Source organism: Myotis daubentonii, chromosome 8, assembly GCF_963259705.1.
Source record: "Myotis daubentonii chromosome 8, mMyoDau2.1, whole genome shotgun sequence".
Lineage (NCBI taxonomy): Eukaryota > Metazoa > Chordata > Mammalia > Chiroptera > Vespertilionidae > Myotis > Myotis daubentonii.
In genome coordinates, this window is record NC_081847.1 from 26,331,860 (window position 1) to 26,357,742 (window position 25,883).

At 39.8% G+C, this 25,883-nt stretch overlaps 1 protein-coding gene across 8 annotated transcripts in view; it reads right to left on the reverse strand.

Moving 5' to 3' along the window:
* PLCB4 (phospholipase C beta 4) overlaps window positions 1-25,883 on the reverse strand; it is a 380,146-nt gene that overhangs the window by 33,540 nt on the left and 320,723 nt on the right. For all 8 annotated transcript variants that reach the window (XM_059705568.1, XM_059705565.1, XM_059705567.1 and 5 more), the window contains 10 exons: window positions 24,836-24,926; window positions 22,998-23,093; window positions 17,549-17,643; window positions 14,017-14,052; window positions 11,733-11,874; window positions 11,017-11,101; window positions 10,589-10,713; window positions 8,726-8,777; window positions 6,306-6,408; window positions 4,179-4,343 (listed from right to left, as the gene is read on the reverse strand). In XM_059705568.1, the coding sequence (XP_059561551.1) occupies window positions 4,179-4,343; window positions 6,306-6,408; window positions 8,726-8,777; window positions 10,589-10,713; window positions 11,017-11,101; window positions 11,733-11,874; window positions 14,017-14,052; window positions 17,549-17,643; window positions 22,998-23,093; window positions 24,836-24,926 (990 nt within the window). The remainder of the gene's footprint in view (window positions 1-4,178; window positions 4,344-6,305; window positions 6,409-8,725; window positions 8,778-10,588; window positions 10,714-11,016; window positions 11,102-11,732; window positions 11,875-14,016; window positions 14,053-17,548; window positions 17,644-22,997; window positions 23,094-24,835; window positions 24,927-25,883) is intronic.

Consider the following 25,883-nt stretch of genomic DNA (forward strand, 5'->3'; position numbering starts at 1 on the left):
AATCCCTGTCATCTTTCCCAATCCCCAACCATTGAAATGGATGAGCAAAAGGAGGCCCTGACAAATAAGTGACTTTCCTTCATCTCAGAGGTAGTCAGCGATAATTGGGCCTGGCAATCGGGACTCTTGACGTCTAATCTGGTGGTCTGTCTGCTACCTGGGCTGCTTCTGGCATCTAATTCTGCCTGTTCTTAAGAATGTAGAGGGGGAGCGCGATGGGGGTGGGGGGGGGGGCGGCAAAAAAAAAAAAGAATGTAGAAAGTGTCTCTGAAGAAAAGCTTTATGTATAAAATATAATTTATATATAAATTTGAAGTCTCCCTTTTTTCTTGCATTCCTCAATTTTTAACACATTTTGGGATATTAAGTAGAGTAAGATGGGACAGCTAGAAACATTAACATAGAACCAAGATATCTACTCTTGCCATTCCCAAACTGAATAAATGGACATAAAACCTGAGCTCAGAGAACAGAAACCCTATTCAGATACAAAATAGCAACATTACAAAAGAAAACCCAATGTTTTTTTAAAATATATATATATTTTTATTGATTTCAGAGAGGAAGGAAGAGGGAGAATGAGATGGACTCATTAATGATCAGCAGCTTCTTGCATGCCCCCTACTGGGGTTCAAGCCTGCAACCTGGGCATTGAATCGTGACCTCCTGGTTCATAGGCTGATGCCCAACCACTGAGCCACAACTGTCAGGCTGTTTTTTTATCAGCAGTGCCTTTTAATTACTAGTAGCTAAGAGCAATCCAGGATATCTGGACTGATTTGAGTACAATGTCTAAAGTTAGATGATATATTGATTGCCTATTTCTGCCTAGGGGTGATCATTTTATTCCAACTTAAGATGAAAAGGCAAAAAGCTAAAATTCAGCCAACTTCAGTCACTCTATTGTTCCTCATGTGATGAATGGAGGTTTATTACCTGTGAGATTACTGCAAAGAATAAAAACAATAACACAGAAAAGGAAACAAAGTGTTTAATGTCAATAATAGATAATTTAACTTCAGTATCCAGAATTGGCATTTGTTTCTGGGGCCAGTAATCCTATCTAATAAAAGAGAAACATGGTAATTGGCGTATGACCGCTACCCTTCCCTTGGCTAATCAGGGTGACATGCAAATTAACTGTCAGCCAAGATGGCGGCCGACAGCCAGGCAGCTTGAAACTAACATGAGGCTTGCTTGCTTCAGTGACGGAGGACTCCAACGTTCCCCGCTTGCCACTGCAGGCCTCTGAGCTGGCAGTTTGAAACATAGTTACAAAAATAGAAGTTAAACAAAACCCCAGAAACCAGCTTTCAGCTAGCTGGTATCTCAGACCTGGAGTTGATACAGAGTTTCGATTGTAGAACCGAAACAAACCAGATACCTGCTTTCAGGAGCAGAGGCCTAAGAGCTGGAGCCTCAGAGCTAAAGCTGACCCAGAATTAAAAAAAAAAATAGAAAAAAAGGAGCAGTTGGGAGCTTCAGTCCCAGCCTGAAAACAGCCCTCAGCCCCTCACCCAGACTGGCCAGGCACCCCAGTGGAGACCCCTACCCTGGAGGGTGTGTGACCAGCTGCAAACAGCCATCATCCCCTCATCCAGGCTGGCCAGGCACTCCAGTGGGGACCCCCACCCTGATCCAGGACACCCTTCAGGGCAAACCAGCCGGCCCCCACCCATGCACCAGGCCTCTATTCTATATAGTAAAAGGGTAATATGCCTCCCAGCACAGGGATCAGCGGAGCCGCGAGGTCTCCCGGTACTGGGATCAGCATGACAGGGGGCAGAGCCCAACCCCCCTGATTGCCCTGTGGCTCTGTGTGTGACAGGGGGCGGGGCCACAACCTCCCTATTGGCCCTGCTCTGTTCCTGACAGGGGAAGGCGCCCCAACCCCCTGATCGGCCCTGCTCTGTGCCTGATAGGGGGGAGCTCCCTAACCTCCTGATCGCCCTGCGGTTCTGTGTGTGACAGGGTGCGGCACCCCAACCCCCCCACCCCACGGGCCCTGCTCTGTGTGTGATGGGGTAGAGCCATAACCTCTCCATCGGCCCTGCCCTGAGTGTGACAGTGGCGGTGCCCCAACCCCCTGATCCGCCCTGCTCTGTGGGTGATGGGGGGAGCTCCCCAACCCCCTGATGGGCCCTGCTCTGTGCGTGACAGAGGGGAGCTCCACAACCCCCTTATCGGCCCTGCTCTGTGCGTGACAGGGGGGAGCTCCCCAACCCCCTGATTGACCCTGCTCTGCGCGTTACAGGGGGGAGCTCCCCAACCCCCTGATCGGCCCTGCTCTGTGTGTGACAGTGGGTGGCGCTGCAACCTCCCCATTGACCCTGCCTTGAGTGTGACAGGGGGCGGTGCCCCAACCCCCCAATCGGGCCTACCCTGAGCGTGACTGAGGGTGGCAACACAACCTCCCAATCCGCCCTGCTCTGTGCATGACAGGGGGCGGCGCCCCAATTCCTCAATCAGCCCTGCTCTGAGCTGGACCAGAGGCTGCACCTAGGGATTAGGCCTGCCCTCTGCCATCCGGGAGCAGGCCTAAGCCAGCAGGTCGTTATCTCCCGAGGGGTTCCAGACTGCGAGAGTGCACAGGCCGGGCTGAGGGACACCGCCCCCCCCCCCCCGCCCCGAGTGCACAAATTTTTGTGCACCGGGCCTCTAGTCTATGTATATACAAGCCTAAGTGACAGGCCAACAGGCTGGTAGCTATGGCATGCACTGACCACCAGGGGGCAGATGCTCAATGCAGGAGCAGAAGCCACAGGCATGGAAACATGGAATAGAGTGATGACTCTCAGAGGGAAGGTGGGGAAGGTGAGAAGAGATTAACCAAAGATCTTGTATGCATACTAGAGGCCTGGTGCACGGATTCGTGCACGGTGGGGTCCCTCGGCTGGTCTGTGCCCTCTTGCAATTCAGGACCCTTCGGGGGATGTTGGAGAGCTGGTTTTGGCCCGATCCCCACAGGCCAGGCCGAGGGACCCCACTGGTGCACAAATCCGTGCACCAGGCCTCTAGTATCACATATAAAAACCAAGTTTGGTATCTCCTTACTCATGAAAACAAAAAGCCTCTGCAGTGAGAGTTCTGAATTTTTAGAACTATGTATCAGGATTACTCATTATGATGAAGAACACTGGCCCAAAGGACAACAGACCCGGCTATAACAAATTGAAAATAAAACAGGGAAGAGAGAAAGATGACAGGTGTGTATGCAATTTATCCCTCACTCACAGCAGTAGAGCAAGTGATAGTGCAGGGTTTGCATGATAATGGTATTCACATCACAGGGAGAACCTAAATCCCCAAATAACCTGTTTCATTGTCCCTACATCAATCTCCCCTAAACAGCTTTCTGTAAATGAGATGGTCCATTCTGAGGTGAATAATCCCTATGCAATTAAGACAAGAAACCGATTATCTGTGCTGCATGACACACAAATGGAGCAGAAACACCTGGAAAAGCTGTGCCTAGAGAAGAAGCAAGAAACCATTTTGGTCAGGATAACAGAAAAAGTGAGAGAAACAGACATTCTTAAAGACAACACAGCTAATGAATGAATTTTTCAATATGTTTTCATTTGACAAGAGAGAAACAAAGTGAAAAACAATTACAAGGTTAAAAACTTAATCATAAGAGAATAGCTACGGTTGTTCTTAGGATCAAATTATAGTATTAAAAAAACACCCAAAGTACACAAAGTAGCACATGAAGCACAGACCTGCAGGTAGCAACAGGTATCACATTCTCTGGAGACACAGGACAATACCAACTTCCCCATTTGAAGATATTTATTGGCCTTAATTATAGTGAAACACTACTTGCCCTCCTGGCTAAAGGAACAGTGTAAGTTACCAGCTGCTGCTAGGGCAGGGAAGAACTCTCCCATGTACAATGGTGTCCACAAGCAAGGATGCATTCTCAGCAGATTGCACACCTGGGGCCCAGGCATTGCCACATAGGAGATGGGCCCCTCCAAGAAGCAGAGAAGAGCCAAGAGAAGGATGGGGACAAACAGCAACAATAATCATGACAGCTACAGCACTAACCCATGAGGAGAAGGAAAAAAAAAAGACATTTTGGGTTGAATAACTGTTCTTCTATCATGCAGTGTCTATGCATGAAAACATGGCTCCTAAGGGAGCATAGTGAGTCTGGCACATTGAAAACGTCCTACCTTCCGAAATACGAATGATTCTTCATTGTAAACTGGATTGAGTCCGTTGTTCATCACCATGCGAGTTCGGAATTCCTTACGTATAGTGTCAGTGGGCAACCCATACATATCCACTTCTACGTATGTGCCAATTTTCTTATCTGATAAGAACTGACCTGATATGACCTATAGCAATAGGACAAGAGAGAGGAGTAAAGTCTGTGTAATCATCAGAAGCAAAGAATAATCAAGAAGTAATAATAATCTCTCTGTTCAACTTTAGAAATTTCAATTATTTATGGAAAGAAGGGCTTCACTCCTTATTAAACAAAAACAGTATTAAGCAACTACTCTATGCAAAAAACTATTTTAGGCAGAGGTACTAGCCTGGAGAACTGCCTAGAAAAAGAACAAGGCAAATATATATACAAATCACATAATACAAAGAAATAGTCTCCAAGTATCTTCATCTCATCTAAGTGCCCACACCTATGAAAGGAAGTGATGGGTTTAAATGCCCTAAGATCACTTCATAGCTCCAAAATGCTGCCTTACCGTACTTTTACTGAATTCTTTTAAAAGTCTTGAAAAGACACACACAGGAAGAAAAGGAATGACTGTATTCTTTATTGATATTAACACCAGTCAGCTACGTGTTATATATTTGTAAAGACCAACATTAAATTCTGTTTATTATTATAAAGCTATGGAAAGATGATTTTCCATTTACTTTCTAAATGACTATAGCCATTTATCAGTTTTTTTTCATATTACCCATTATGTAATAATTTTGAAACCGGTTTTTGAGGTATAACTGACATACAATCAACTACATATTTAAAGCGCACCATGATATCAGTTTTGACATATGGGCACACCTGGGAAACCATTACCACAATTAAGACAACAAACATTTCCATCACCCCCCAGGGTTCCTTTGTGCCCCTTAGCAATCCCTCCCCCCAGCTCTGTCCCCTGGAAACTACTAATTTACTAAGGTCATTATACCTTAGTTTGTATTTTCTAGAAATTTGTAGAAATGGAATAATACGGTGGGTATTATTTCCACTAATAAACTTTATTTTTTTAGAGCAATTTTATGTTCAATTTGGCAAAAAGTAAAGAGAGTTTACTTTTTGAGCAGAAAGTAAAGAGAGTTTGCATATATCTCCCATCCTGACACACACAACCTTCTGCGTTATGGATATTTCTCATCAGAGTGGTACATTTGTTGCATCAATAAACACTGACATACCATTATCACCTAAAGTTCATAGTTTACATTACATTTTCACTCTCGATGTTGTATATTCTATGGATTTGATCAAATGTCACGTGATGTGTTCCGCTATTGCAGTGCCATATAGAACAGTTTCACGGCCCTAAAATCCTCTGTGCTCTGCCGATTCCTCCCCCCCTCCTCCCCACCACTCAACACATGGCAACCACGGTTTTGCTTTTTTTCAGGACATCATATAGTTGAAATCATACAGTATGCAGCCTTTTCAGATTGGCTTCTTCCATTAGTAATGTGAGTTTGTTTCCTTCATGCGTTTTCATGACTCAATAGCTCATTTCCTTTTAGCACTGATTAAAATTTCATTGTCTGGACCACAGGTTTGTTTTGTGTGGTTTTTTGTTTTGTTTTTTTTTTCATTCACGTACTGAAGGATAACTTGGTTGCTTCCAAATTTTGGCAATTATGAATAAAACTGCTACAAACATCCCTGTGTAGCTTTTTCTTTTTTGACATATTTTTCAATTCATTGAGTAACTACCAAGGAGCGTGATTGCTGGATCGCATGGTAAAAGCAGGTTTAGTTGTGTAAGCAATCACCAAACTGCCTTCCAAAGTTGTGGGTTCCATTTTGCAATCCCACCAACAATGAATTCGAGTTTCTGTTGCTCCATATCCTCTGTTAGGTACTTTTTAATCTCTTGAATTTCACTAAACATAGCTAGTACTTTTACTAGCGGGGGAAAAAATGTATCTCTTAAGAAAAAAAAGGGGGAATTTCAAGTCAAATTTGAGAGCAACACATGGATCTTAACCCTTGACATTAAACATTTCAAATGTGACTTCTTGAGACTTTTCCAGGACCACCTACCTACACATTTATACTGTGCTGTCAAGAGCAGGGACCTTACCTGCACTGAGCAAGTGGCTGCTATCACCCCGTCAACAGGAGTTTCAGAGAAAGGATCAAATGTTCGATCGGGCCGTCTCATGAAATCTGGTTTGAGAAGGTACCTGATGGGGCAAAAGCACAGAAGGAATGTATTTTATCAGTTGCATTTACAAACTCTAAAACACTAACTCCTCAGCACACTCAATCCTTCTTTTCCCCATCTCTAGCTTGGGAGCTATGCTTTTAGGCAGATCTAGAGAACATTCCTAAGGATTGAAAAGAATAACCCTGAATAACCCTAAAGAGGAGCAGAGAAGAAGGAATGTTTTCTAGATTCTAGGAACAGGGACACCTAGGACTTCCTGCTGCTACAATTTTCTCTCGGACTTGTTTATGCCATGGATCCCTCCACATACTTGCCCTTACGTGCACAAAATAAAATGGAATGAAAAGCCAATTAAATAAGCTAGAGTTATCAAAACATAGAAAATACATGATATTCTACTTTATTATGTTTTAACTATTGTATTAAATTATGAGATGTAATGGAAAGTTTGATAATTACCATAACTCAAGGTACTACTAAGCATAAAAATAATCTGAAGATCTGTGACAACAGTAATGTTAGAAAATAGCTGTAATTTACATTGGTGACAGAGTCACAGGTGCCACTGATATTACTGTGAGTTGCTGCCTGGGTTAATATTCAAAGGAAATCTGAAATTTCAGTTACAGGTGTGTGGAAATAAAGATGTAATTCTTTCTCTATTTCTAGCCAGGGTAACTAGGTGAGAAAATGAAATAAAAGGTATCCAGATTGGAAAGCAGTAAAACTACGTCTTTTCACAGATGACAAGATCACGGATATAGAATCTACCAAAGGAATCTACTAAGAACTAGTAAATGAGCTCTTGATAATTTGTGAACAAGGAGCCCTTTGTTTCCATTTTGCATTAGTTCCTGAAAATAAAAAATTAGTTCCATTTTGCATTAGTTCCTGAAAGCTGGTCCTGCCTGATGTTTTCTGACACAGGACATGCATTTGGCACCAGTCTGCATGGTGGACACAGGCACAGGCCTAAGTCCATGGCAAGTGGAGGGTGATGCGGGCAATAGGGCCGTCCGCCCTGTGGAGGTACCGGGGCAGAGAACCACGTGGCAGGAAGAAGAGGTGGCAGTGTGCACGCTGAACCCAACAGCTGCGGAAACATTTCATCTTGACTGGTTTTTTGTGATGACAAGTAGATATTCAACCAGAGAGGCCAAGAACTTTCTGAGAGTCCATTACAGACAAGATGATACTCCATTGGGTTAGATTAGAGTTCTGTGGGCAGCAGTTTGGGGTTATTTGCCTGTAGTGCTGCTTGGGGAAAGATGCATGGAGAAAAAAATGGCCATATACAGTGTTTTTCAACTCTGTAGAATTTTAACTTTACATTTTCATTTAATCTTTCACCATTTTAGTGGAATTAACATTTCCTATTTTATACTTGCTTCATTGATTTTAGAGGGCTATTTATGACATGCAAACAAATGAAGAAAAGATAAAGCTTTTCTTCTACCTGAATTAAATGCAACTTGCCACCCATCATGTCATCATATATTAAATAAAATTTATTCCTTTATTTGTCCCAGGTAAAATATACATCTTTTAAAATATATATATTTTTATTGATTTCAGAGAGGAAGGGAAAGGGAGAGATAGAAATATTAATGATGAGAATCATTGATTGGCTGCCTCCTGCATGCCCCCTACTGGGGGGTCAAGCCCGCAACCCAGGCATGTGCCCTTGACTGGAATCAAATCTGGGACCCTTTAGTCTGCAGGTAGATGCTCTGTCCATTGAGCCAAACCAGCTAAGGCTAAATACACATCTTTTTTAAAATATATATTTTTATTGATTTCGAAGAGGAAGGGAAAGGGGAGAGAGAAACATCAATGATAAGAGAATCATTGATCATCTGCCTCCTGCATGCCCCCTACTGGGGATTTAGCCTGCAACCCAGGCATGTGCTCTTGACCAGAATAGAACCTGAGACCGTTTAGTCTGCAGGCTGATCCACTGAGCCAAACCGGCTAGGGCTAAATACACTTCTTTCATGTCCAGTTAATGTCCAAATGAGCAGGGATCACTGTCTGTCCTAACTATATCAATTTCTACTATTGAATTTAAAATGAGAAAGTTAAACTCTAGAGTGTGTATGACAAACGGCCTAACTTGTGGTTAAATTAAAAAAAACACACACACACCTGTAAAACTGGAGATGAAGAATGGATATTTGCAAATGTAATCTATCCAGGGATTTCATTTGTTTCCATCCCACCCCTCAAACCCAGCTTAAGTTCAGCAGTCTCTAATTAAAAATGACATGGTTTCATTATGGCTGTGGTATGGAGAGCCAGAACACGGTGACAACAGTTTAAATCACATTACTCACCCGCACGATCCATTATACTCAAATTTTCCCTGATTCAATTGCATCGCTAAATCTGTCAAGAGACAAAAATAATTTAGCATCTCATCTCCCCAGACAAAGCAGACCTTGATGGGGTGATTGTACACAATGGAAACCAGATCCCGATCCTAGGCTGAAAGGTCTTTTTAATACTGCAAGGTCCTGCTGTGTCTGTGTAAACACACAACTCTCACGCCTATGTTGAAATGACCTTGTGTTTAATTTAAATTAAACATATAATGTGTTTTCATAAAGATCATGCTAGCATTGCTTTAAAATTTGAATTTAGGTATAGTTGAGAGTACAGATGTCCAACATGATAGAGTTGAAGAGGATATGCCTTATGACCCCAGAGGAAGGTTTCCCTGGAAATACCCAGTAGGTTGTGAGTAAATATAAAACTCCATTAAAAAATAAACTAGGTAAATATCGTGTAAAAATCAGTGACTTCAGGAGAATTCTTCTAGCGGGGTCTACACAGGCAGGGCATGGCGTATGGTTTTTCTCTTGTGAGCAGACACAATCTTCATTCTTTCTTTTCAACAGTAAAAGAAATGGGTCAACTGATGAAAAATTTCCTTCTTCAAAATGTTGTGGTTAAACCTAACATTATAGAATAAAACATAAGCTGACCTACTGAATAAACTGCCTTAGGATCATTTCATCCATACAATGGACCCTTTGATAAGTGAGAATATAACATTGTTTTTAGGAAATAAGATTATTTTGTCTCTGCTAGAAACACTCTCGGATTGTCCTGGCACCCGGTCATGGGTTAGTGTAGCAAGGACTGGACTGATGGGCATGCTGCATAGAAATTTGACTCCAACTTCCGGTCACTGAGGAGAGTCTACCAATGGGTGGGAAATAGAGTCAGGTCACATTCATGCCAAATGGACGGAAGTCAAAGGACCGTCAATCAGTCCAGACAATAGAAAACACAGTGAAGAGAGATTCTCAAAGTGTGGCAAGCAGATTAGAGAATGAACATGCCCCAAATTGGGAAACATGGGAGGTGCCCTCATATAGCAAAGAACTGAACAAGAAAGCATTGTTGTGCTTTGTTTTACCAATAGTAAGGCCATGCTGTGGAATTAAGCACAAAAAAGTGAATAGGTTTTGTGACATATTTTTCATCTGTTTTAGGTAAGCATCTAGAGCCCATTGCTTTTCTATTTCTAACCTTAAAATTGTGATCCTGGGCTCATCAGCAAACCTCAAAAAACATTAAAATTTGTTTATGCATTTATAGAAGTTTTCTCCTCTCTTTCCAGGAGAGGTGAAATCATATATTTGAAACCTGCCTTTGAGTACACATTGAAGGCATGAGTTATACATTATACCTCTAAGAACATACAGCTATTTACACACCATGTCAGCAGTCTACCCCATAATATCCTGCACTTTGATGGTGAGGTGCCACGGTGTCATTGATAGCTGCTGAGTGTTAACAGTGGGAAGGTACTTTCCAAAGGAAAAATGAGTCTTAGTAACTGTACAAAGATACTTAAATTCTTCACATTTAATTCTTTTTCTGGAAATGAAGATAAATTTGATCCAAGAGAAAAATTAGAAATATTATGGAATAGGGGAAAATGTTTAGCAGAGTAATCATGACATTTACAAAAGGAAATTTCATTTAAGTCAAAATATTTTATCTTCTGTCATTGTTTTGTTGCTCTATTTTGAGTTTTTATTTTCTCACCATTACATAAATTCAACACATTGTTTTGCCATATGTCTGCTTCCTTTAAAAAATGCCCATAGCCAAGTGATGGCAACTGTTGGCACCATCCTGTCAGAGGGTTCTCCTGGAATTCGAGGTCACTGGACATCAGCTCCTACCTGGGGTTTGATAGTTCAGTGAAACCATCTGGCAGCCAGCGTTCCAGAAAATCTGAGGCATGTAATTACTGGAATCCACTCGGCCTCCCTTGGGGTAAATGCGACTCATTTGCCTTTTGTTATAACTGTGTAACTTATTAAGGAAAACGGAAACAAAGCTTATTCTGGCAGCAATAAACAAACAACAAAGAACCAAAACAACCAACGTCTAGATCAATAATGACAAACAAACAGAGAGCAAATTTCACATTTGTAAATGATGTTTCAGAGAAAAACCAGTTTGCTTTGTGGATTAAGAAAACAATTCACATTTGGGCACTGGGGTCTTTCACACATAATATTTTATTAGCTCTACAACCACAATTATGCATCAGCCACTTATCTACTTTAGAGATCCCCGTCAAACCAAAGGTGCACCATAAGGATACTTCACAAATTCAATCGCATGTGTCTTCAAGTAGCCTAGACCGACTGACTCGTTAAAAGAAGACATGTTATAATGAATGTTGCGTTCTGTAAAGAAAAGCAAAGATGAACTCAGAAACCCTCAAAGAAGGACAGACAAGCAATAAATATAATTATACCCTGAACCATGAGACTTTGCAGGCAGACATTCCATTATCATATCAGTAACTCTTACTTTCATTAACATCCTATGGATAGACAGCTGACTTAAAAAAAAGGGGGGGGGATGAATTAAATGTGGAGTCATTAAGCAAATTATATGTACACAATTGCCACACACAGCCACCCATGAAATATGTATATTGGATGATGATGATAATGATGATGATGGCTTCTTTAGCCCAGAAATAATTAGGAAATATTGTAAAATACTTTACACATTTTTGGAGACGATCTTTTGATGAAAAGAGGTTTTATGAAGTATATTTAATGCAAGAGGATATGCTCTTTGAGTGTTAACAAGTCCAGTCCCTCAGAGCCACCTTGTGGCAGACGTAGGGAATGACAACACAAATGCCACCACATGCCAAGGACATGTGGTCTGTGAAACAAAAATAAGGTGAGGTGGAACAGGCCACATACCCAGAAAAGGAAATGGCAACAAGTCAGAGCACAGCTCATCCGTGTAACAACAGCAAAGCAGACAAAAAAGGCAGTAGCATTTAACCTTTGGTGTTACCTTCAGCCACATGGAAACCTTGAAACTTTACCGGCTGTGCATAGTTGATCATTGTGGACAAATACGGGTGGATATTAGTGGTAGCACCTACATATTTATAAGATGCCATCCATGCCTGCTCATCTTCTACGGTAACCAGGCCCTACGAGCACAGTGAAGGGAACATACATGTTGGTGACTTCAGGACTCACAGGGATATGCTACAGACTTCCTCACTGACAATAATTTACACACACACACACACACACACACACACACACACACATTGAAAATAAAGACTCTCTCCTGGCTCAATTACAATAAAGCAAGCATGTCACACTCGTGGCCAGCAGGCTGCATGCCTCATTTAAATAAGGCGTGTTAATATACATTGTAGTTCCAAATAACCCAAAAGGATTATCTTACATTTATTAGATTTTCAAAGGGACTTTAAAATATTCAATAAACTATATTGAGGTTCACAGCAATACTATAAAATATACGTAGCAGGTATTAATTATTCTTATTTTCATGACTGGAGGCACAAAGTCAAAACAGTGACTCCCCCACATCAGTGTTCAGCAGGATCACCTGGAGGGCTTTTTAAAACACAAACACTCTTGGGCCCCACCCTCAAGAGTTTCTGATGAAATGAATCTAGGTGGAGGCCCAAGAATTTACATTTCTAACTGGCTTCCAAGCTCCTCTGGGGGGTCCCACTTTACTTAACACTGCTCTAAGATTTAAGCAAAATACATAGTAGTTTATGGTTTTTGTTTTTTAAAAAAGCTTATTCTTAATATAATCTAATAACCTACTACACAGGACACTGTCGTATTAAAATACTGAAATTGTATTATTTTGCATAGAGAAAAAATATTTTAGTTTATTTCTTGGTAAATCAGAAAAAAAACCCAAAAGCCAAAAACCAATGCTTTCAAAAGTGAGCAACGTTTTGTTGAGAATTTTGAAAAGCTAAATTTCCTGCACAGATTGCTACAGGTAGATAAATTCCTTAGGCACATGAATCAGCTCTTTAGTTTTTTTTAAAAAATGGGCTTATCTGATGACTTGACATTCTAAATCATCAAACTGATTTCACAACTAAAAGCCTCAGATAAAAATCAAATAATATCAGTTATTGGTGTGTTTATTTAAATCATTTTTTTCATATGTGCCAACCCTCCAAATATGGCAGAGGCCAGTCTGATTTTTTCTTGTGTGTTTAATAATAAGTAACACCAGTATCCTGTGTAGGACACTGGGTTGAACTCCTGTTTGCAATGGCATTATTATATGCACTATGCATTAATCACATGTAGGAGAAATTAGAGTCCTACCCACTGACCACCTGAGAAGACTGAGGCCTTGAGGATTAAAATAACTCAGTCACAGCTACTTAGTTCATAAAAAGCAGTGACCAAAGGCCAACCTGTCCATTGTTTATCCCAATACCTATGATATTCTAGTACAAGAGAATTTCACAAAATCTTGGGAGAGGATTAGGATCAGACTTATCCATAATTAGTCCAAATTTAATATCTTAAAATCTTCTTACACAGTAAGAAGACAGGGTCTTACTCCAATCTGATAGGAACCCATAGATAACAAGACAGTATTGTCTAAAGCTCTGAAGTGTGGCAATTAAATTACAAGGCAAATTTCTGCCCGTGACTGCCATGTCTCACTATTGTAATAAACCATATACATGTACTAAGTAAGATTGCTTTGGTATCAGGAGGAACTCTGAAGAAGGTAAAATAAACTAAAAATAGAACTTTCCTTTCCTTACAATAAAGACAATAATAATGTCCAATGAGCTCCCAGAATTTGTTCAATATGAAATTAACAATTTCTCAGAAGGCCAGTGTAGCCAGAATGAAGATTTCCTTTCTATTTCACTACAGTATGTACTTGCTGACCAATTATTATTAGGTCATTTGTATTTTCAAAGTCAATGTGTTGATGATCATGTACTCCTGTTGTAGGAATGACACCTCTAATCCAGCTAAGAAAATGCACTAAACACTTATTTTTTTGGAAAATCATCTTATTCATCTGCCCTACTTTTGTGATTTCATTGGGATGTAATCATTTCACTGTTGTGATTATTTCTTTCTATTAAAGACTCTTAAAATTAGATGCATCAAGCATGTAAATATTATGCCCATAAACTGTAAGCTGGACATTCCATGGGGCTGGGGGAAGATAGAACGATAACCCGTAGAACATCATGTTCAATCTTAGGAGGCCACATATGGTGTCTCGTAATGAAAACAAAATGCACCAGGAAATTATTTCTTACCTTTTTGTTGTTTTCATGTTCAAGGTCATCAGAAACCTAAATGAAAGAAAGAAAATGATTTGTTTACATCTCTAAAGAGCAAAATTCCAAATTTGCCAGCTATACATATGCCCATATTTAAATAAATATGGGTAAACTTGTTATTCTACTTGTTTGTTAAGATGGGAATTTATCAATGACATATAGCCATGGACAAGAGCAGGTACTGAAAAGATACTGTTTCATAGAGCATAAAAACTCATTTTAATGCTGTCTCCCTCCTTTGCTGACGGTTTTCACCTATTTAGATCCTTCCTAATGGTAATTTAGTTAGTGATTTAGTCGTGGGGCTTGGGAAATAATCAGTGTGGTCACCTCCCCTGACATGTAAAGGGCACTAAGCATGAAAAATCATTCTTCAGCATTCAACACTCATGTCTGTATATTGATAAAGGCTTTATGTAGTAAAGCAGCATAAAGGTAAGCACTGAGTGTTCGCAGGGATCCAATAGTCTGAGAGCAGTTGAAATTCTCTATCAGAAAACATAAGGTATAATAGCAGTATTCCTTCAGTTTTGCTCAGCAGACAGATACCCTCCCATTTTCCTACAGCCAAATGTACCTATCAACTACCTGCATTTCCATCCACTGTCTTCAATAGTTAAGAATCTTTGCTCCAATCAAAGACCACACCTTCAAGTCACCATGATCCCACAGGCAGTTAGCCCCTCTCTCCCCCACAAGACTTAATCTCCCCTCTCTGCTTGCACCATTTCCAACAGTTGGCAAACTCCAGCTCATTCATCTTAAAAATAATACCCCCTAGACTACCCAGGCTACCTTTAACCAGCAGTCCATTTCTTACTCCTCTTTATAGCAAAGCTATTCAAAAGTATAGTTTCTACTCATTCATACCTACTCTAGTGGCCCCCACCATTGCATTGAAACTTCATTTTTCCAGATCGCCACTGTTCCCAATCCAATGGACACTCTTGAGTCTGCTTAGTTATTCAACAGAATCATCAAAATCAATCACTTTGCCAGGTGCTAGAAGGCCGGGGAGCAGTTTGTTGGTCAAAGGATATAAACTTCTAGTTATAAGATGAATATGTCCCAAGAATTGAATGTACAGCAGTGACAATAGTTAACAGAATTGTTTTATATACTTGAAAGGTCCTGCGAGAGCAGATCTTAAATGTTCTCACCACATGAATGAAAAGGTAATTACGTGAGGTGATGGATGCGCTAACTAACCTTAAATTTACACAATACAAGGTGGGGCAAAAGTAGGTTTATACTTGTGAATACATAAAACACAGAGTTTATTCTTATATTATTGCATTATTTTCCATATGAACAACTGTAAACTTCTTATGCCCCGCCATGTATTATGTCCATTATAGCTCAATAAAGCTAGGGTAAAAGATCAACCACTCGGTCTTTCTCTCAACACTGTTCTCTTGGGTTCCTTGTTCTCATTGCCTGGGTTCACTCCCACTTCTCTGGCTATGCTTTACTATTCTTTACTGGCCCCTCTTCTGTGAGTCTCCTTTAAATAGGACCTCCATTTATGCCTCTTTCCATGAAGCATCTAAATTATTTCCACGGTTTCAATAATATCTTCTAAACTGCAAATTTATCTCTCTAGCCCAACCTCTCTTCCAGTTCTAGATACAAGTGATGATGTTGCTGGTGATGATTATAATGACAATGGTGAAGATGATCATAAGACTTTTATAGACGTATCAATGTGCCAGGCACCATTCTACATTCTTTACATATACTAAACCAATTCACTCTTCATCATGGGCCAATTATGACCTTCATTTTTCACATGAAGAAACCAAGGCACTGAGAGATTAAGAAATTTACCAAGGTTATACAGTTAGGAAATAAACCCAGGGTCAGATGTAAATGCTATGTAAACACCTAGAAGGCACCTTAAGTATCTCACAGGCCTCAAATAGCCTGTCTTACTTGAAACTCCTGAATTCTTTCTCTTCCAGTCTTCCCCAAGGTTTACCTAAGTCCTCAAACACAAATCTTAAAGAGTCATCTTGCTTTCCCACTCCCACATCTCTCTCACTTCCCCACATTCAATCCATCAGCAAGATGAGTCATTTTTGCTTCCTCAAAAGATCCTGAACCACTCAATCCTCTGTACTTACTCTCCCGTTAAACTCTCAAAGGTCTGGCCTTGTATGACAGCCTAGCCTACCTGCTCTTCCTGCATGCCCTCTGGCTTCCTTCTAAACTCCTCTCCATATGGTAACCATAGTGATTTTAAAAAGCTCCTACTAGGTTACACTGCGCTCTCCTTTAAATATTCTCATTGGCTTCACATTTCACCTAAATTAACATCTGAGTTTCTCACGATGGCCTCCCAAATCCTGCATCATCTAGTTCGCACCTGCATGTGCAATCTCATCTTGTTTCACTCTACCCCTCACTCAGTTCACTCTGGTTACACTGTCTTGGTTGTTACTCTTGTGGTCCCTCTGCAAATAAAGTTATTTTTCTATTTCTGTGCATGTGTGGTTCCTCTTTACCCTCTGGGTTCTGGTTTCCTTATTCCCTCCATATTAGTCTCACTTTTAGTTTCATAATAGGACTTTTCACAAATTATAATCATATAATTGACTGTTTACTTATTTGTTGTCTATTTCCCACTCTCCTCCTATAAACTCCTATCAGACTATACCCTCTATGAGGGCAGAGACTAAGTGTGTTTTTACCTTTCTGGGTTGTTATAGCCTATACTGTGCCTGGCACATAGTAGGTACACAAAAAGTATTTTTCTTGCTGAGTGGTTGCCTAGATGGGAATATTTTTATGATTACTCTACATTAGTAGGGAGATGAGCTATCTATCTAGTAGAGCTGGTTTTTGTAATGAGGGCTGGCTTGTGATGATCAGGGATCATTTTCCTAATGATTTCAACAGGCTCACCTTTGCCACTAGGATGCTGCTGTTGTTGTCTCCGTATTTAGTGTGCTGCAGGAATTTTTAAAACATGTGATACCTGACTATTTAGTTGGGGGCACTGCCCATTTTTCCTTTAGATTGTCAAATAAAGAATGACAATAGCCAACCCAACATCAGCCATCTGGTTGATCAAAATTACAGAATACCTATTTTATTGCCAGTTCAAAACAATATATATATATATATATATATATATATATATATATATATATATATATATATATATATATATATATATATATATAGCAGAATTTTAGTTAATTAGTTTCTGTGTGCCATGAGATGAAAAAGGTTGAAAATCACTGACCTACAAAAATGCAACAAATGAAAGTGTTTAAAGGATACTGGGTAGCAGTCAATACAAGGGATGGCTAAAGAGTAATTTAAATGTCTTTCCTAACTTAATATTATGTATATCTTGAGTTCAGATAGTAATCTGGCCACCGGATTTAAAAGGGGAATTATAGGCTACTTTAGTCTCTTGTGTTGGTTACATTTCTAAAATTGTATAACTAACAGTTGCTGCCTCTTGAGAACTATGAAATAGAGGGGACACCAAAACGCTGACCTTCTTGACACTATTTGCAACAACTTCCTTGTGAGCCAAGTCATCAAGTTCACTTCCAAATTTGTATTCAGGATGAGCTTCTTCCTCTTGGTCAACTGCATGAAAGACAAAAGAAATATCCATGAAGCCAAATGACCACCAAGCAATCAGACCTTCTCCGTCATCTTGGGGGGAACTTAAGCCCTTTTAGAGGAGAAGGAAGCTAAGAGCAAATGAGAACATTGAAATATGCAATTTTTTCCAAATAAAACTCTCACTAAACTCTTAACAAGGAGCGTATCTTGTTATTTGTTCTTTCTCTTGCAGCTAGCATGGTATTGGACATGATTAATGCTTAATGATGTATTCTTAAGTGAATGATGATTTCCATCCCGTACACTAACCCTAAAAGTGAAAGCCTCAACACCTCAAGAATACCTGTAACTCATAAAAATTATATTTTGGTCTTTCATGAGATCTAGAGAAAAAAAAGAAGATACAAGAAGAGGAAAATACATTTGATAATTTTGAAAAAGGAGATAAAAATGTCCACAAGTTATTACGTGACAGAAAAAAGAAAGAAAGAAACAAGACAAGCTTGGAAGGGCTGTATTGCTCCTGTAGGCCACTTGTCAAACCTGGCTAAGGTTTCAAAGGCTCTGAAGTCATTTCTCAGGCTCATGCTAGGGGAGGAGCTAGAAGTGGGGGCTAAATAAAGTGGGAGCACTCAGTCCATGCCCAGGCTGTAAAAGGAGGCACGGACCCATTGGGTCCATGGCCCAGGAAAGTGACAAGAACTCTGGTACCCACCCAAGTCCATTAGTGTAAAAAGAATCACTCATTAGAAAAAAATTTGATTAAATTTTAACAGAAGTAATCACGAGGGATAGTATAGATGTAGGGAAGTAACTGAGAGGATAGAATAATCCACTTGAATTTCTCTTTAACCCATTGTATGCCATAATCGTCTGTACAGACCTTCCCCAAACGCCATGAGCATCTATAAAAAAAAATGTTTTCCCTAAGTGGCAGCCCTGACCAACTTTAAAATCATTTTTCGTGAGTATTTTCAGCTAAAATATTCAAGAACACCCGAATTGTGAGTAATATATTTATTTTTATAATATTCATTGTGAATTGATTTTTTTAAATTAAATTCAAAATATCGTGGCATGTGGGCATAGTTTCCGTTTTGGATGCGTGGTAGTTAACTGGTTAAAGACTTAGGAATGTCTCACATGCTGGTGTGAGATCTGGATTCCCATGATTCCCTGAAAAGAATTTGCCTAAAATCTAGCCAGAATCCTTGAAGGACCTGTATTGTAAAACAACAGTGAGATAATTTCTGAATATGGACTCACAAGGGAGGTTAGCAGACCCATAACAATTAGAGCTATTTTTCAAAAGCATGTTTAAAATGTGCGAAGGAAAAGGCAAGAACAGGAGTAAATGTAAAACGATTGCACTGATTCAAAGATGCATTTCCCACCCCCACAACATTTTAATATAACTGACATTGCAATGTTTCCTTCAGTTGATGGTATTTTAAAATGCATAGAAAGCATTTTTCTTTCTTAGTCCAAATAGAATAGTGGTGCCTTTTAACTGATGTTATGTTGGATTTGGAATTTGAGAGACTGCTTAAAGCAAGGTGCTATTTCCGGCATGGGATGAAGATGAGGCCATAGAGACACACACCTTCCTCTTGTGGAACTGATCTTCTGGTAAGGGCATATTCTCGAGGCAGATGATTAAAATCAAAACAAAACAAAAAACAGTAGGTCATATAGGCTTTGGGCAGGAAAAAGAGAATTTGAGGAGCTAGTCCAGTATCTTCATTTTATAGAAGAAGAAATAGATTCAGATATATGATTTCAGTTGTGAAGCCACAGAGTAAGATGTGGATTAGATTTTTCCAGATTCTTAGCACAATGGTCTTAATGTGACACTGGGTTTCCATGACCCACAGTCTATAACAAACGATTTTGAAACTTCCCACCATCACTATTAAATTTCCATTTCATGTATCTCTAGTTGAACTTGCCTAGCCAGATATAAACTACTTGAATTCAGGGGTATGTTTCATACAAGTAGAGATCTAATAACTACTTTAAAAGAGTTGTATGAATGAATGTTATCATCTCTTGAGTGTGCAAATATGTACAGACGTGTATAGTTCTGATATTCCCCACTGCTTGTCTCACAGTCCTGGGAGTCATGTGCCCTTCTGAATCTAAATCAGGCTAACAAATGGGCACATGCTTGGACTGAGAGCCTTTGCTATTTTCTACAGCCTCCAGGCAGCCTGCCCTCTTGAACTATGCTTGGTTTCCTCTTGCCTGCTGTGCCCAAGTGTTTAAAGTAGAGACTCTAGTCATTTGGGTATAGAAGGATCATACTGTGAGGTCAGGGTAATGACAGCCAACTGGTAGACCAGAACTATGACTATATATTACTGAGGGAACCTAAGAATCAAATATATAACTGGTAAAGCAGAAACCTCTATGCCTTTAAAGAGAAATTCAAATGAATCATTCTATCCTCTCAGCTACTTTCCTACATCTATACTATCCCTCATGATTATTTCTGTTAAAATTTAATCAAAATCTCAAGCATATTTTGAAATAACATGGGAGCCACTAGAAGCATATTTTTGTCTATAAGAATAATTAACATATTCATAAAAGTTGGGAAAGTACCCTTAAGGGTGATAAATGGAATCACACTGATCGTCATTTTAGATTAATGTGTGTGTTCAAAAAATCTCACATCTTTGACTTTCATCAGTTATATTCTCCTTAAAAATTTTTTTAACAACCATTTTGCATATTTGAGTTTTCTTTGTATTCCTGTATATTAGAAGGGCAGGATTATAAGGTACAAAAGGAGATAAGGCAATTCTAGAATCAAATCTCAGTCCCACTGCTTACCAGCTATGGAATCATGTCAGAATATTGGTGTAACAATAGCAGTTATTTTTTTCTCTCGTTAGTTTATTCCATTATTCTGCAGTTTGTTTTACTGGATTATAGTATCTAGTAATACTTCATGTTTTTGAATACCATCTATTAAGTGTAAGTTAAGGAACTGTTTTTACCTAAGAGTTATCTTTTCAAATTTTAGAAGTTTACTGAACTTTTGAACATAGCTCTTTCAATATTTTATTCTTAAATCTTGTTTAGGTTTATCATTTGCAAAAACTGTGAAATAATATAGTAGACATTACGGTAGACTATTTTCCAAAGACAGCTACTGTAACATCTGCCTTCCCACCTGCTCTTCTACAATGTGACCTTCCTGCGCACCCACCTCCTGGCACCTGGGTGGGCACTAAGTCTGATTTGATGCATAGCATAGAGAGGAAGTGATGACGTCCCAGGTCCAGGTATAGCTTTTAAATAGTTTAGCAGCTTCTGTTTTCTGCTTCTTGAAAAAAACAACAACAAAAAAACAGGACCACTGTGCTGTGAGAAGCCCAAACCACATGGAGAGGCCACATGGGGGTGCTTGGTTCAGCAGGCCCAGCAGAGCTCCCAGCAGACACAGCTGCCAGCCATGTGAGTGAGCCATCTTGGACAACTGGCCCAACTGAACCTTCTGATGACTCCAGCCCCAGATGTCATCTGAGGGTAACTGCATGAGAAACCTCAGGGAGAACTACCAACCTGAGCCCAGATGACCCACAGAACTGAGGAGATAATAGTGTTGTTTTACACCTCTAAATTTTGGGGTGATGTGTTACACAGTAATAGGTAACCATAGCAGGCATTGTTTAAATAATATCAGATATCTTTGGCCTTCTAGACCTCCCCTGCCATATAAAGCACATAAAAGTATGTCATCCTGACTTTTCTCTGGGAGTGAAGTTGAACCCACTGTTTGCATGTGCAACATAGACCACAATTAGAAGTCTTTACTTACTAAGGGGTTATGAATACAATTAGTTAATTCTTATATCTTTCAAGTTTTTACCTATAACTTTCCTACTCTTGTATTCCAGACGTTTACGTATATGTTTATTTTATATACTAGATGCCTGGTGCACAAAATTTGTAAATGCGGTGGGGGGGGGGAGGGGTCCCCTCAGCCCAGCCTGCACCCTCTTGCAGTCCAGGAGTCCTTGGGGGATGTCCGACAGATGGCTTAGGCTCACTCATGGGGAGCAGGCCTAAGCTGTCAGTCGGATATCCTTAGCACATCCACGGAGGCACGAGAGGCTCTTGACACCACCACTGTACTCGCCAGCCATGAGCCTGGCTTCTGGCTGAGTGGCGCTCCCCTTGTGGGAGCACACTGACCACCAGGGGGCAGCTCCTGCATTGAGCAGGATTGGGCCAAAACTGGCTCTCTGATATCTCCCGAGGGGTCCCGGATTGTAAGAGGGAGCAGGCTAGGCTGAGGGACCCCACCGGTGCACAATCGGGGCCGGGGAGAGGCTCAGGAGGTTGGCAAGCTGGGGAGGGACTACGGGAGGGCTCCAGGGCGTGTCCGGCCCATCTCACTCAGTCCCCATTGGCTGGACCCCAGCAGCAAGCTAACCTATCAGTTAGAGCATCTGCCCCCTGGTAGTCAGTACACGTCATAGTGAGCGGTTGAGAGGGCTTAACATATCATTAGCATATTATGTTTTGATTGGTTTAACAGATGACTGGATTACCAGGCACTTAGCATATTAGGCTTTTATTATATAGGATAAGTATTCCTAAATTATTTAGCCCAAAGCCACTCTCTAAATCCAAGGCACTGTCTAACCAATAGATACACAGTGCAAGTCCAAATTATTTTGTTAATCAGTTCTCATGCTACATAATGAACAAATAACTTTCTAAACAGTCCACACCTCTCAAGAGGCCCATTAAAACTACATTATGGTTGTTCCCATATGGCCAAAGTAAAACAGAAGCTAATAGCAAATATTCAAATATGTTAAACAAGGCTGCCTTTGTTAAAATTATCTACCTACTTAGATCCAGTGAGCTGGTTATTTGAAGGAATTTGAATTTTAAAACTGGCTTTGAGTTTCCAGTTCATTTTGTTTGTGCATACAAACCAATCATTTACTTGTGTCATTGCTCACATTCCTGTCCTTTTAACTTGCCTTATTACTATCATCATTAACAAGTTTATGTGTTTGTTTATAGGAAGGACTACAAATATCCTTTTACTCTAACCCCTGCCTCCGATAGCAAGGGCTTTAAAGAGTCTCTGGCTGTGAATTTCTGCTGAACAGCTGAGTGAATTGCACAATAGGAAGGGAGATGACTACGTAACTAAAATCTGGTGCCCAAGAAAACTGAAAGTAACACTATTTGAAAAAATACCCCAAAATACTAAAAAATGAAGTTTGGTTCATGAATATACACCTGACTATTAAGAATTAAAATGTCACATTATATAAAAGAATCCACTATTTTTAATATAAAAAGTACTTTTGTGACATGGAAATGAAAAACAACAACACACAACTTACCACTTTCTATTTCCTCCTCATTATCATCCTCTAAGATGCTAACTGGAGCAGCAGATTCTCCAGCTTCCATCATGCTCTTCAAAGCTTCGAGCTGTTCTAGAAGGAGAAGGTGCTGGATATTAAATCACTTATAGAGCCTAGGATTTAAGATTCACACTGAAAAGGAAATAAAAGGGAAAGAAACGCATGGTCTAGGCTCTTCTGGGCTATGGTCGTAAGGCCTCTGTCTCACCCAGTCCTGGTGGATGACCTTAAGGAACATACAACAGTCAGACTCTCCACACATGATGAAGAACATGGGTGAACTGCCCACTTTTCAGAGGCGTGAGAGCGGGGCTCAGTCATTGTGAAGGATTCCTTTTAAGTCTTAATAACAAAAGCCCATGATTGGAGGACAATTCAGGTGAAGTGACAGAAAAGAAACATGCACATTGAAGAATGACCAAACTCCAGGAAAGAGTATTTGCCACTGCTATAACCAGAGTTATTACCCTAATACATAAAAACCCTCAGTAAGTCTGTAAGATAAAGACAAAATAATTTTAAAAATGGAAAAAAAGGAGAAATCATAAATGATGATAAAGAAGCTAGTTTTCAAAGACATATAAATAAAAAATTGAAGTATCATTTTCTTTTAGTGTTGAGTACCCAGACTATAAAAATGGCCAACAGCGAGCATTAAGAATAGGGCTTGGAAACAGGCTGTCTTGCATATTATAGTGAGAGTATAACTAGGTACAACTTTTCTGAAAGACAAGATATATCACAGTATAAAATGTGTCTGTGCTTTGACCAACTGACTATAACTGTACAAATTGATTCCAAGGAGAAGGCTGCACAAATGTACAAAATGAGTATTCAGGCATGTTTATCATTGTTGTTTTCATAGTAATGAAAAATCCATCAACTTGGGACTGGTGAAAGGATCGCATATACCACAATAAATTCTGCATTGTGTTTCATACTAGTACATTAAAATTAAAGTCAGTATGTAGATTTACCTTCTACTAAATGTAAATATACTTGGTTGAATTAAAAATAATTTTTGAAATGAGAACACTTCACATGATCCTAGTTTTGTTAAAATGTATGCATATGTCTAAACATGCATGTATGTATGCGTCTATAGTATATGTATATATGTGTAAAATATATAATATAGTGCTATTTTATTAGTTTCTTATACTTTTTTGTTGTCTTCACTTTCCAATAGCATCATTGCTTTTGTAATAAAATAAACCTATAATTAATACAATTAAAATGTTAATTTAGACTACCTATGGAAAAAACACAATGCAACCATGCAATATTTGATGCTACTAATATATTGAACTAAGAGATTTGTTGAAAGATAATATTCTAGAAAAATACAGGGGAGATATCTTTGTAAAATCATTTCTCTCTTAACCTCTTTACGTTCATGCACACATATACATTCACAATTTCACATTTACCTAGGATCCCTAGATATGTATGTATCACATGAGCAAAGTGCAAGGAAAACTTTTCAAAAGGAGTTTAGAGCATATAAAATGACAAAATGCTAGTTCCTTATATTTTGATAAATTTGAAAATGCCTCTTCCACTTTCTTCTTATTTCTCCTTGGGACCCCTTCAAATTCTGTTATATGAATATGTTTTTCCCACTGCAGAAACGAACTGATGCAGAAACTAAACTTAAATGAAAATGTGGCAACTTAAATGAAAATATGTAACATCACAACTACACCCCCCCCCCCCAATCCATGGTTTTAAAACATATTGCATCCTAAACAGCTGAACTGTTGAAACACACAAGGTGTGTATGCACCCATCATAGATGCATGTATTTGACTTACTTTGTTCAACCTCAGGTTTCAGCCGTTTATTTTTGATGAGTATTTTTCTTTTGAGGTCATTGGGGGATGGCAAGGGCCTGCCTGGTTCAAGCTACAGAAAAACAGAAAAGATTGAATTAGTGATGGGTTGTGCTTCTCCATTCTCATTCCCAGCTCAGAATGATCAGAGGCCTGTGAATCATAGCACTCATATCCACTAGATGGCAGTCAGCACAGTTTTATGATTTCCTTCCCCAATCCCAGTTAACCCACTTTATCCAACTTTGTCTTAGACTACTGTGGCAAACTTGACCTCCACACCACCTCCAGGGTATGCAGAGCTGCCCCAACTTCCCCCATGGAGCTGGGTCTGACCTGGGGTGATGTCAGGGGAGGAATTCCTGCCGAAATTCAGGCTTCACCCTTTTTAAATATCTGGTAAAGTGCAAAGAATCATTGTGGCCACTTAGGTCAGAATTGGCTTTCCCAACCACAAGGTCTCCCCTGGTCCCTCCAAGTGTTGGATGGCACAGTAAGCCTCTCTTCTCAGTCTGACCCAACCTCTACACTTGGGACTATAGTTTTGTGGGTTTCATAAGGGTAACAAGAACGGAGTGGTCTTAATTACTGAAATCTGACCTCTATTATGGTTTCATTTGCTTGGATTTATGTCTGCAAAGAAAGTTCCCTTTCTTCTAGTATTACCGCTAATCCATATAACTTAGTCATCCATTCCCCCATCCATCCATCTATATACCCACCCACCCACCCACTAACCACCCACTCTTATCCATCCATTCAGGCATCCATTCATTTTCAAAACTAATTTTTATACTACTTAATATGCAAGGCACTATGCATTCCTATGTCTGTGTTTCCTCAAATGAAACACTTTGCTAAAATCCTGCTTTTGGAAAGCCTGTTGTAAACTGGTCCACTCCACAGCACTCTCTCTTGAACCTGGATATCTTCGATAAATGTTCCATACATCATAGGCCACCTTCTTTTTACTTATATTGTTACATTTGTGTCCTGTGTCCTACACCCCCACTGAACCCCACCATCCGAA